The following is a 14,186-nucleotide window of genomic DNA, read 5'->3' on the forward strand; positions in this document are numbered from 1 at the left end:
ACAGCTCTTTAGAAGATCTAGGTATAGGACAGAAGGTTCTTTTACATAGATTGATCTTTAGTGTGAGTTCATTGATTATAGGCTACTAAGATACACAGATGGAGTACAGTTAATTGCCAAGAGATATCCCTTTGTCAAACTCTGCAATGATGCACCTCCTGGCATAAACTAAATAAGATTAAAATGTTTACAACAGAAACTACTGCAAAGTGTAAGGAAAATACCTTTGTTTTTATGTGGTAGTTTGACATATGCCTGAATCAGAATAATGCTTGTTTTCCTTGCATGGTTTGGCATGTGAAAGGTGAAGGAGAGGGAAAGAGAAATCCCAGTTTTGGTGGTATGTGTTGTTCGCTTTATTAACTGAACAAGACAGGTAATTTTGTCAAAATATCTAGCTTCCATGTAGCTTCTGAGTTACAACAGGTAGCATTACTGCACACCCTTGCAACAGCACAAATCATGCATATTGACCCGCACACTTTTCACAAAGGCTGTACTTACTGTAGCAATGTGAGACATGCTGTGTCTTGCATTGAACCATCAGCAAGCATGAACCAAGTGAGAGCCACGCCATTTGCTAGGGCATGCTGTGTATATCTACCCACTTTGCCATGCTCTCTGCTCTTTCAGACTCTTTGGGCTTCTGCCAGGTATTTCTGCTCTGCTCTACAGAAGAGGCAATTAGAAGAAATTCTACTCGGGTCTTACCTGTGCCTGAACTGACAATTAAGACCATGGTGCAAAAATTTGAGCTGCCTCGCGATGAACCTTGGGAACAGCACTCGGTAGCTGTTGATGGAGGGCCAGGCAGCATGTGAGTTTATTGCTCATCTTGCACTACTTTAACATCTGTGATGTTGATTGATTTGCAAACACACTTTTGCATTGCAGCTTCAGACTTCACACAGTAGGCTTATTGTTCAAAGTATGTTGGGTTCTCACACAGCTGAAAAAAAAAATAGTTAATGACATTTAAGCAATTTCTAGTTAGAAGCAGGTGATGAACGATTGTCTACAGTGTTTTAGCACACTCAATGACCTACCACTTTGAATACCGTTTCTGCCAGCTATACCTGCAAACATTGTATGCGCCAACTATGCTACACCAGTTGCCTGTGTAGCTTAGCTGCACGTGCACTAGCAGGCACCTAAAACAGTGTAGTAGCTCTCTCTATTCCTGGACTCCTCACGGGTGTGTTTAGAGATATTTACATGGTATGCATGTAGGAACAGATTGAGCAACACCACAGGCGACTTATTTTGTGTTGCAGCTTTTGTTTACTTCTGATTGCTACCTTTTATCAATTTTCAAAGATGTATTTCTACTTACACATGAAGCTAGCTGGGATAATAAATCTGCTGATAAGGATTGTCATTTGGTTGTCATGATAACGCATGGAATTCTTTCGGAATATAAGTTCGGACTATTTTTTTTTATCTGGCTCTATGTTCAAGTGTCTCTTCACTATTTTAGGATGAACTGACACACTTACTTCTTTACATTTGTAGTTCAAAGAATACAAGGTGTGTCAAAAGTTCATTGATAGTGCAAGTTGTACCTTTGTACCGTTTGTACCTTCTTTATGATGTGCTGTTTATTTTACTGCCACAGTAGTTAAAAGCTCAAAACTGGGTTTGCTGTGGCTGTCTGTCTGTCTACCCATTCTGTCATGCTGACAATGAAGTTGTCATTAAAAGCTGCATACTTTCCATCACGTTGTCATCAGGCCACGTTGGCTACCTCAGGTCCACCCGCCCCGTAGAGTGAAGAAAAAAAACTTTGCCCATCATTGCATGCCACTGACATTTGAACTCATTCTTGTGCAACAATGTGCGCTTAGGAGATAGACATGCTTTGCTCTCTCATGCAACTTTGGTGCCTGGTAAATTGTGTGCGGTTTTGCACTGCACACAGGCTCTGAGAGAGGTAGTATTTATGCGCACATTTCCAAAACTGATAAAAAACAATACAAAAGTGGACAAGGACAATGATCTTTGCATCGCGAATAAATTTTTATGCAGAAGATGGTGGTGTTCACTGTGGGAGCCTGTAACTGTTGCAGTAAATCAATTGATGCAAAGGGCATATGATGCCGAACTCTTCCCGAAGGCCGGCAAAATTCTTTTTCACCTCTATAACAAAGCATACCCCTGACACACGGGCACTCCAAAGGCCTTTGGACTAGGGGACATCTACCGGAAAGGCGTTCACGTGGGATGACACATGACAAAGGAGTATCTGCTTTTTTGTAAGAGTCTCTTGTAGAAAGGGGGTTATTGAAATTCCTTTATGGGCCTAAAGTTATAGCCTTGCTTCCACAACAGAAAACTTGACAAAATAGATGGAATATGGCAGCCCACTTCAAAACAAGGACGTAACACAAAGTGAACAAACACGAGTGCTGTACTACAACTGTCGGTTTATTGCTGGATAAGCATACATAAATACGCATTCCAACGCATGTGTGGAGCACTTCATTAAAGGGTATGACACAGATTTTTGACCATTCATACAAGCTAACAGCCATCATGCTGCATGAAACCTCATACTTCACAAGCCTTCATACTGCACTGCAAAAAAGAAGCAAAAAAGAAAAAAAAAAGGTGGAAGAAGGAAAGTAAAACACCATCTGACATTGCAGAGCCGCAATCCCTACAGTGGAAGGCAAGGTGACCGGTATCTTTTCTAGAGCAGTGATAGTTATGCTCGTCAGCCTTGTGTTCAGACATCTACCTGTCTGGCCAATGTACACCTTATCACACGTCTGCGGAATGGAATAAATAACCTGCTCCATGCAGGGGACGTACGATTGCTTATGTTTGATAGCACAGACATCCGTTGGTTTCTTCTGTGTGTTTACTTTTTTGCTGAGTGAAGACAGCTGTAGAGGTGCTGAGAATACCACGTTGACATCAGCCTTTCAACCTTTCTTATGAAGATTATGTGAAACATTCGATCATTTCGATTAGAGATGATCACTGATGAACTATGTATGAGTCCCATTGGTCAAGCTAAATGTGCTGACTGTGGTATTTGCTGTCCCAATTTCTAGTGCTTGCTCTGCCAGCATTGGCGTAGCAAAGGGGAGTGGGGTTGACTCCCCCCCCCCCTGAAATTTTATGATGAAACCCCCCTTTGCCACGGAACAGAAAGTTTTAGGAAGCGGCCTCTGAAAGAGTGACCTTGATGAAAAGGAAAGCTTGAATGTGAAAGCAAGGCGAGTGCTAGTGGTGGTCCAAAAGGGGGGAGGGGGCGGTCGGGGGGGGCGATCCCCTATCTCATGCACAACATTGCGGCCCCACTCATGGTGCGCCTCTGCGTCATTCCGGATCGTGTTAACCATGACTACTGAGAGGGGATCAGCGCTAAAAGTTCCACTTACAGATAAAGATAGGATGAGTGCGTGCGTAAAACTTAGGAGGCACTGTTGCTCCTACCAGGCCTTCGTGTCGTTGAAGAGCTTCTCATTTTTGGTACTTGACCGAATCATCGACCACGCTGTGTGGATGAGAAGCATTCTGAAAATATTGTGACTTGCTTTCCTAGGACATGCATAATGAGCACTACCCCCCCCCCCTTTTTTCCCCTTCTTTTTCATTCGCTTGCCTCTAACTTTTATTATCTTAATAAACTTGAGATGAGCTTGCTGTTAGGCTAGTTGCTGCACACTGTCAAGAATGAAAGCAGCGAAAAGAATGGGACAAGAAACAAAGACCTACAGAACACTGATTTGCGCATGGCAAAATATGTCTAGGACAGGGGTACTGGGCCAGCGTAGTTAAGAAGCCGCCACAGCAAACAGGTGGGAGGGCAGGTACGTGAATAGCCTCGAAGACCATGCAGAAACAGACATATAGGAATCTTAGGGGCCACTGCGGCATTCAAAAACCCAGTAAATGTTGAAAAGTGCGACAGTGTCTAACCGAAAAGAATTTGAAGATGATATTGAGGTGATGGATATGAGGATGGATGGGGGGGTGCATAAAATGGGTTGTGGGGTGCTTAAAATGCACCAAAAACGAAGTTTACAGATAATTATGGACATAGGGAGAGCGTCTCGTCACTGCCCGATCGCTCAACACCAGACGGCTGTGGCCAATCGCATAGCTGAGGCTCCCCTACCCTGCTGTAACACGTGCTGCTCAACTGCTGTGGAGATACCATCCTAACTAAACGTTTCAGCAGTTTTCAGAATGGACGGGTGTTGGGAGACGCGACACTTTAAAATCTCTCGGAGCTACTGGCCCTTATTTTACTGTGTGGGGCTTCTCACCCACGCTCTTGGGACAAAGGAACGACAACACAGTAGTGTAAACAATCACAAGGGCATTTATTGCACCTTTCATAGATCAATGCCTGCTAGCCGAGTTACTATCCACAAAACATGCTGATGGGCACGCGACAAATCACGAAAGTCCAACTTACCGCGACCGGATGGCGAGCGAATATGTTCGCCTCATGCTGGACACCAACACCTAGTTGTTCACGCGTACGGTCAAGCGAACGGTGGTGCGTTCGAACGAGGCCTCACAAGACGGTCTCGCAGAAGCATAAATCGGCGCACGCGCTGGACGTCCGCGCCACTTGTCGACTCCAAGCCAAAGAGGAAGTGCCTTCTCCTTTCCGTGCCCTAGTAATCCTGCTGTTAGGCGGCGTCAGCACAGCCACACTCGCGCCATCTCTCGCAATGCGCTTCAACCACACCGACTGCCGCGGTCACTAGGCCATGCGGCGAAGCCGGATCACAGGATACGGGAGTTATGCGGGAAAACAGCGTATCAGGGGACGCATGAGATTCGCGCATCCCCCCAACTGCGAATTACTGATGCCGTAATTTTCGCAAAGGCTTCTAAACAGGAAGCAGCCCTGCTTTGGACTGTCCGCCGCATCAATTCCCAAGTATGATCAAATAACATTATGTGTTGCATGATCTACAATACCATGATAGCAAGTTATTTCTAAACATCTCTTCAAACAAGTCGGACAGCAGGTCACTGAAAGTGAGTGAAACTTGCATCATATGGTACTATCGAGGTTCTAGCGCAAAGCTTCGTTCCTGTATTTTTTAATATCTAGAATAATATAGCATGCCTGCAATGCCGAAACCGCAATTGAGTGATAGGTGGTTTGCAAAATAGTGTCCGCCCTCTTCCGTACATAGCCGTGACCCTACCATTCACTAGAAGATCTGGCTGGAAAACAACGGTTATGTGCGCTGTTACCTGGGCTGCAACAAGTCTGGCCCAGAAACAAGAAGACATGATAGTGCTCTATCTTGGTTTGGTTTATCCCCGTTTTTAGCTCCCCGTTTGTTTTTCCAAGTGATGTAAAAGCTAGGTCATCAACATACATTATAGAAATGCATCAATTCATAAACACAATTTTAGTTTTTTTTAATATCGTCATTTTTAAAAATAGCATAAGGATGATAGCATAATTTGATGCGAAGTGGCTACATGCCTTAGCAACAACAAAATTCACACAGAAACTCCCCTGGAAGTTGTGTAAGTATGGATAAGCATTGTACCACTTGCTCATCTCTACGCAGCCCAGTGCCATTATCAATGTTATGAAACTTGATACGACTGGTAGAAACGACAGCGCTTGCGGCAACACAAACTGCTGTGGACAGTGGCGCAAGGTGAATTGATGAGGCAAGCAAACTACTGCAGGTGGCGGTGCTAGGTGTGCTGATAGCTTTCTGATCATTATAATCTGATATCACTCTTTAGTGCCTTATCCATCCATGTCGAACCAGGGTGCACTGCGCGGACCATATCTTGAATGCGTTCTACGATGCAGACAGAGAGAACCGACTGCTTATAGCGTTGCGAGCTGTGTTTTTGCCGCTTCGCGTTGAAAAGAGACGTGCAGGCCCATATCTTGAAAGTGATCTGTGAAAGGGGCAGGGTGCTGCGTGTGCTGGGAGATTTGTGAGTGCTGTGTTCTCTCTGGTTTGTTTGCGTGAAAGTGATAGGCAGCACGAAGGTAAAGCCGCTCACTGCTGCGGGCTTTATCTATATTGTATGCATGATTCCAAAGAATGTATGCACTTTTCACTTCACTTTGTCTAGTGCTTGAAGCCTGCTACACCTCCGCCGAAGGTCGGCCTGATATTGCACTATCTTCGTGATCGGCCCACATTTTTGTCTTACGTGACGGTCGGTTTTCCCGTAGGTGTAAAGTTCTGTGGCGACAGCTGTAGACTCGCACCTTTTCCTCGCCTTACCTCCTCCACCGCATTCATCCCTTCATGTACCTTTATCCCTCTTGTAAATTCTGCATCTCTCCCAAAGCAGACTTAAACCACATCATGTGGGTGTGCCTCACCCTTTCCTCTAGCAATTAATACCTAGTGAGGAGCAGCGGGAAGCTGCCTTGCGCAACTCGAGGCCCGACCTTCAGGAGGCCATCCTGGAGTGGGCTGAGAGGATAGAGGAGGCCTACTTCAAGTAGTTCTTCCCCCTGCCCTCTATCCCGTTGCCCCCATCCCTTTAATGAGGGATAAATAAAGTTTTTCATTCATTCATTCATTCATTCATTCATTCATTCATTCATTCATTCATTCATTCACATTGGGTAAGCATAGAAATGCTTGTGCTCTTAAAAACTTGTCAGAAGTTTAAAATGTTTCGGCAATGCAAAAATTTGTGTCCTCTCTCTCTATATATATGTAGGTTGTACACCACACAAAGACAAACTCCAAGCACTCCTCGGACATGATGGCTTTAACAACGAGGATATAGGTACATATAAATGCATTGGCGTTCCAGTTACTTGTGTGCATCAGTGCATGAAACGATGTTTTGGTAACAAATTAACTGGAACACCAATGCATTTCTCCGCAAAGTTCGGGAATTTATATCTTGAAACTGGTGTCATCTTGAAAATTCGTTCCAAGTGGATCTGCCTTGCGAACTCCACGGCTAGAATTTGTAAATCGCAATATGGGCCATAATGTAATTAGTTGAAAACTTAATTAGTGATTTTTTTAATTAGTCAATTTTGCATCTTAATTTTTTGTGGAAGTATTGTCCGCCGCTTTGAGTAGACCAGCTTATGAACTATAATTGCACAGGCAACTCTTAAACATTTTTGAAAGTGTTCGCTGAAACACCCTGTATATGAACAAAAAGAAAGGGAACTGAGGGGCCTGATTTTTATTAATCCTATCATAAGCCAACAAACAGAGACACCATGGATAACATTGAGGAAATTACTTGTACTTAATAATTTTATTAAAGAAATTATAAGTTAATGGAAATAATGACTGAACAAACAACTTGCCGCAGGTGGGGAATGATCCTGTCTTTGCATAACGCATACAATGCGCTTACCAATTGAACTACCGCGGCAGATGCGGAACATCCTCTCTGCCGCAGGCTTTATGATATATATATATATATATATATATATATATATATATATATATATATATATATATATATATATATATTAGCAGCACCCAGCATCGCGTCGGAACTGTCCTCCTCCATCTATCTTCCCAGCTTGGCTCTCGCACCTCTTGCACGTGACCAACAGCATGTTGTCTACTACATTCATAATATATATATATATATATATATATATATATATATAATATGTTGTTATGACCGCTGTAGGCAGCATGCTGTTGGTCACGTGCAAGAGTACGATGTGAGAGCCACGCTGGGAAGGTAGTTGGAGGACAGTTCCCACATAATGCTGGGCACTGCTAACTTTCCCGTAACAAGCTACCCTCGTGATAGAAGAAGTGCCATAAAGGGAACAAAGAGTTGCCATTTTGGGTGAAGTGAGATGACGTGAAGGGCTCATGTACATTTCCAGGGAGAAAGCTGCCATGAATTGGTGCCTGCCCTATACTGAGAAGCAGTGGAGAAAACCAGTTGAGAGTAAAGATCTCATTTCCCGTTCCCATGGCCGGAGACCCTCTCTTTGCCTTTGCGCCCACTGGAACTTGGTGGGGCTGCCGGTCCAATATTCCGTCTGCGACAGTGTTGTTTGCGCTTCTTGATTGGCTGTTGTCCTGGTGGGTTGTGACCTGTGTGTGATTGGCTACCGCCAGGAGGGAGGGTTGGAACAGAGGTGTTATAATGACTGTGTAGAGAGAAAACAAGCGGCACTGGGCCATGGAAACTCTGCTCATCCAGATGCTCCTTGCTAAGCACTTTAATCTTTTTCTGTTTTCCTATTCAACAATGTAAATAAGTTTTGTTCAAATGCCAGTAAACCTGTTGGTTTTGATTTCCCAACTTCTGAGCTTCTGATTTCTTCAATCCGAAGCCTCCACCATGCTGCCATATGGAGCCAGGTTCGAGAGATAACCTATCGTCGCAACTATATATATGTACATATATATATATATATAATATATACCATAGGAAGCCAACAAACACTGATGTCAAGGACAACATTGGGGAAATTACTTGTGCTTTATAAATGAAATAAAGAAACGATAAATTAATGTGATCGTAATGGAATAATGGAAACTTGCCAGCACTGCAGTTATCCTTTATAAGTATACTTTGTAAATAGTCTCCAGTTATTGATCCTTTGTTCGCGTAACATTTTGGTGGAGGGTGCCATTCCCTGTCCTCGCCACGGAACTCTGCAGCGGCCGCACCATCCTGCTTTTCGCCATGGCTCCCGGTGACGACACCTCGTCTGTGTCTACTCCTGCGACCCCGACAACAGCGTACCTTACATTTACCAATCCCCGCGATCCTGGCATTTTCTCCGGCCAAGGTAATGTCAGCATTGAGGACTGGCTCAGCCTGTATGAGTGTGTTAGCCGAAACAACCGCTGGGACCCTACCATTATGCTAGCGACTCTCCTCTTCTACTTGGGCGGAACTCCTCATGTCTGGTTCTGGACGCACGAGGGCAAGATCTCTAGCTGGGATGCTTTCAAGGAGAAGCTCAGCGACCTCGTTGGAAATCCCACCAGTCGGCAGCTGGCTACTAGAAGATAGCTTGCTACCCGAGTTCAGTCTTCTACTGAATCGTATGTCTCGTACATACAACACATGCTCGCTCTTTGCCAGAAAGTCAATGAAAAAATGCCGGGGTTGACAGAGTCGGCCACGTACTCAAAGGGATCGCAAACAACGCGTTCAACTTGTTGGTCTTCAAAAATGTGTCCACCATTGACGTCATAGTCAAGGAATCCCGCTGCTTTGAGCTCGCCAAAAGCCGCCACATTAGTCCACAGTTCTCCCGGCTCCCTAACACAGCTGCGACGTCATCTTGCGTCGACCTTCCTGCTTCACCACCCTTAAATGAGCATGTCATATATATTGTTTGCTGTGAGTTCGAGGCTACAAGTCTGCGCCGTTCCATCCATGCCCACTTGCCCCCACCATTGACCAACCAGCCTCAGCGTTCTCCCTCATTCAGGCAGTTGTGCGGCAAGAATTTGCAAACTTTGGTTTTCCTGCTGCCTGCTCCGTCTCCTGACCTGGCACCCGACCGATGCCGACAGCTTCGCCTCGCAGCGATCTGTATTCCCCTGCCAGATACCGCAACCCTGCCGAGTGGAGAACTCCAGACAACAAGCCCATTTGCTTCCATTGCCTCCGCACTGGCCACGTCGCTCGCCACTTCCTCACCTCCTGGACCTCACCGTATTTGAGCTGCTTTTCCCCATCTCGCCCATATGCCGACCCACGCCGTTGTTCGCCTCACTGTATGCCTCCTATCTCTGACGTGCCGTCGGTCCCCGTCGCCCCAACCACGCCGCTATTCGTCGCCAACCAATATGGACCCTCCTGGACGGAAAACTAGTCCATGCAGCTCCTGGGGGTAGTGCTGCATTATCTTCATTGTGTTGAAATCCTCCATTGACGCTCCCAACGAACCAGAACTTACTTGATGTTCACGTTGACTGTGTCCCTTTGACGGTGTTAATAGATACTGAAGCCCAGGTATCCATAATGAATTGTAACCTCCGTCGTCGACTGAGGAAGGGTCTCACGCCTGCTACTACATGAACCGTACGTGTGGCTGATGGCAGCACTGTTGACATCACTGGAATGTGTACTTCCTGTATAAGTATCGCCTACCACCACGTTCCTGTTCTTTTTATCGTGCTGACGAATTGTCCCCTTGACCTAATCCTCGGACTCGACTTTCTTATGGCGCATTCAGCTTTGATCAACTGTTCTGCCTCTAGTTCTGCCCTTTGCCTCGAACTTCCGGTACTCGCGCATATTCGTGCCGAACTGCTGAACAACTTCGCCTTCGTTTGCCTGCGACCGCCTTCGTTTGCCTGCCGCCTAGAGCCTTGATTTTCGTCTATTTGCTATCATTTTTTTCTGTGCTCGATGATGATTACGTCGCCACACCGTTTCCTGATGTCCTTTTGATGCGCAGTATCACTGTGCCCCACTCCGTCGTCACTGTCTCTGATAACTGGCCATGCCTTCCCGTCATTAATTTTGGCCTGACAAAGGAAGTTCTACCCCAAGGCATAACAGTTGCAACGCTGTGTGCTATCCGAGGTGACCACGTCATGACGTTTTCAGTAGACGTCTGCTCAGATTCTTCACCATGTCCACAGGATGCTATTTGCCCTGTCCCAACATTTCGTCACATGATTTCTGCGGACATATTGCCTGAACAAGCAGCAGCCCTGTGTCGCCTTTCAGTTTCCTACCACGACATCTTCGACCTCAACAATCGCCATTTGGGCCAGACTTCAATTGTTAAGCATCACATAAATACTGGTCATGCCAGTCTTATTCATCGCCGGCCATACCGAGTTTCTGCTTCAGAGCGTAACATTATTCAAGATAAAGTGAACCAGATGCTTGCTGAAGGCATTGTTGAACCTTCGTCGAGCCCTTGGGTGTCGCCCGTGGTGCTTGTTAAAAAGAAAGATGGCACCTGACGTTTCTGCGTAGATTATCATCATCTAAACCGCATTACCAAGAAAGACGTCTAGCCCTTGCCTCGCATTGATGATGCCCTCGATTGTCTCCACGGTGCCAACTACTTTTTATCAGTAGACCTTGGGTTGGGTATTGGCAAATTTCTGTGGATGAAAAAGACCAAGAGAAGACCACGTTCGTTGCCCCTGATGTTCTATATCAATTCAAAGTTATGCCGTTCGGTCTATACAACGCCCCAGCAGCGTTCGAACGTATGATGGACTCTTTGCTTCAAGGCTTCAAATGGTCAACGCGCCTTTGCTACCTAGATGATGTTCTAGTATTTTCGCCTACCTTGAGCGCTTATCAGCTGTTCTTCAAGTCTTCCACAAGGCGGGGCTTCAACTAAATTCATCGAAGTGTCACTTCAGTCGTCGGCAAATTACAGTGCTGGGCCACCTTGTCAGCACTTCCGGTATTCAACCATACCCGGAGAAAATTCATGCCGTCATGTCTTTTCCTGTACCTCAGTCTGTCAAAGACGTCCGAAGTTTTGTAGGACTCTGCTCCTACTTCCGATGCTTAGTTAAAGGCTTCGCAGTGATTGCCCGACCACTTACTGACTCCTTTTGAAGGAGGACGTGCCGTTTATGTGGGGCCCTGCTGAAACTGCCGCATTTGCCAACCTCACCAACATTCTCACTACGCCACCTATACTGGCCCAATTCGACCCGTCTTCTCCTACAGAGGTGCGTACCAATACCAGTGGTCACGGTATCGGAGCCGTCTTAGCCCAGCGCCAACAAGGTCAAGATCGTGTTATCGCCTACGCTAGCCGCCTCCTCACACCAGCGGAGTGAAACTATTCGATTACAGATGGTGAATCTCTGGCTCTCGTCTGGGTGGTTTCCAAATTCCGTCTGTACTTGTATGGCACGTACTTCTCTGTAATCACGGACCACCACGTGCTCTGCTGGCCTTCCTTACTCAAGGATCTTACCGGCCGGCTTGGTCTCTGGGCTCTGTGGCTGCAAGAATATTCCTATGCAGTAGCGTACAAGTCGGGCCGATTACATCAAGACGCAGACTGTTTATCACGCCATCCAGTGGGCGAACTACCCGCCGACCCTGACCCCGATGCTGACGCTTGCATTTTCTCTGTCTCTCAGCTGCTACACGTTGCCACTGAGCAGCGCTGTGATGCCACCTTGCGCGCCATCATTGATGGTTTGGAATCTTCACCTTCTGATTCGTCCCTTCACCTGTTTGTTCTCCGGGATGGTGGTTATACTGCCACAATGTACGCCCCGACGGTCCTGCCCTACTCCTCGTAATTCCTAAGCACCTCTGGTCAGCTGTTCTCCACGAATTTCATGATTTACCAACGGCAAGTCACCTTGGTGTCTCCCGCACCTTCTACCGGATTCGCTGACGCTTCATTTGGCCAGGCCTTGCCACTCCGTCCGAAAATACATCGTGGCGTGTGAGAAATGCCAGGGCCGAAAAACACCATCGACGTTCCCTGCCTGGTGTCTTCAACCGTTCGACATTCCTTTGGAGCCGTTCTTTCGCTTTGGCTTGGACTTAGTTGGCCCTTTCCCTCTATCCACGTCTTGCAACAAGTGGGTTGCTGTAGTGACAGATTACGCCATGCGCTACACCATCACCAGAGCGCTTGCAAGAAGCTGCGCCTCAGATGTTGCCGATTTTCTTTTATGCGACGTGATTCTGCAGCACGGTGCTCCCCACCAACTGCTCACTGACCGTGGACGTACGTTTCTTTCTAGAGTCATCGCCGACATCCTGCATTCCTGCTCCACCAAGCAAACTGACTACGTCTTACCATCCACAGACTAATGGTCTCACGGAGCGCCTGATTCGCACCATAACAGACATGCTTGCAGAGTATGTCTCGTCCGACCATAATGATTGGGACCATGCCCTACCCTATATCACTTTTGCATATACTTCTTCGCGTCATGACGCTGCCAGTTATTCCCCATTCTTTCTGTTGTTCGGTTGAGAACCCACATTGCCCCTGGACGCATCCCTTCCCTCCGCCGCAGCAGAGACCAGCGAGTATGTGCTTGACGCCATCACCAGAGCAGCCCAAGCACGCGGAATTGCCCGTGCTTGCCTCCTGAAGCGAAGCAATGGCGTTTGTACGACTGCCAACACAGAGACGTCCACTTTTCGCATGGATCTCTGGTACTCCTGTGGTCCCTGAATCATCATGTTGGCGTGTCAGAAAAACTCCTGTCTCGGTACACAGGCCCATATCGAGTGCTGCGTGCCGTGACTCCAGTTACGCACGAAATCGCTCCAGTCAGTACCGGTGCCTCATCTGTCCCGAATTCCACTGATGTTGTGCATGTCGCACGCCTCAAAGCATACTACTCTCCTGTTATCACCGATATTTAGACGCACCAGGACGGTGCGTCGGTGCCCCACCGGGGATAATGATACATGCATATTGCATGTTTCTTGTGGATGATGCATGCGGGCGCTTTGACGAAGACAACGAATGCTCTCTGGCTCTTGAGCTGTCGGCTGAACTGTCCAGCGCTGCAGTTATCCTTTATAAATATACTTTGTACATAGTCTTCAGTTATTAATCCTTCGTTCGCGTAAAAATATAAATGAAGAAAAAGAGAGTACGATGTACATTGAATTAGCACAGTATATTTCACTGACGTTTCAGCTGGTGGACCAGCCTTTGACAAAGGCTGGTTCACCAGCTGAAACATCAGTGAAATATACTGTGCTAATTCAATGTACGTCATACTCTCTTTTTCTTAATTTTACTACCGGGGCCTGTGTAATTTCCTCAGCCACAATGATATATATATATATATAGGGTCAACTAATCCCCAATGATTAGTTGGCCTAACTCAACGATGCGGTCAGCTAATCCCCTTCTGTACCTCATGCAGATTGTCGTCACTCTCCAGGTACCAGTGGGACATGACACACTGACATGCGCAAGATGTGGCGATCCAGTGCAGCTTTCTGGCGCAATCAACCAGCACGCGTCATTGATGATACTGAACCTTGATAGGGCAGCTTTCATCTTGGAGCGACCAGTATCAGCGACAACCACGCAGAATCAGAACATCGGATGGATTTCCTTCATGGCAACATGCACATGCATGCTTATAAATGCTGGCAGCACTTGACTGTGGGCCGAAGGGCATGGGGGCAACTCAACGATGCGGTCAGCTAATCCCCTTCTGTACTTCACGCAGATTGTCGTCGCTCTCCTGCTACCAGTGGGACACAACACACCAATACGCACAAGACGTGGCGGTCCAGTG

The 14,186-nt window shown here is 46.6% G+C and overlaps 1 protein-coding gene across 1 annotated transcript in view; it reads left to right on the forward strand.

Annotated features, from left to right (window-relative positions):
• The window catches only part of Pstk (Phosphoseryl tRNA kinase), a 36,534-nt gene that overhangs the window by 5,168 nt on the left and 17,180 nt on the right, over positions 1–14,186 (forward strand). The window contains exon 3 of the mRNA XM_065439687.1: positions 634–817. Within this exon, the coding sequence (XP_065295759.1) occupies positions 634–817 (184 nt within the window). The remainder of the gene's footprint in view (positions 1–633; positions 818–14,186) is intronic.

Source organism: Dermacentor albipictus, chromosome 1, assembly GCF_038994185.2.
Source record: "Dermacentor albipictus isolate Rhodes 1998 colony chromosome 1, USDA_Dalb.pri_finalv2, whole genome shotgun sequence".
Classification (NCBI taxonomy): Eukaryota; Metazoa; Arthropoda; class Arachnida; order Ixodida; family Ixodidae; genus Dermacentor; species Dermacentor albipictus.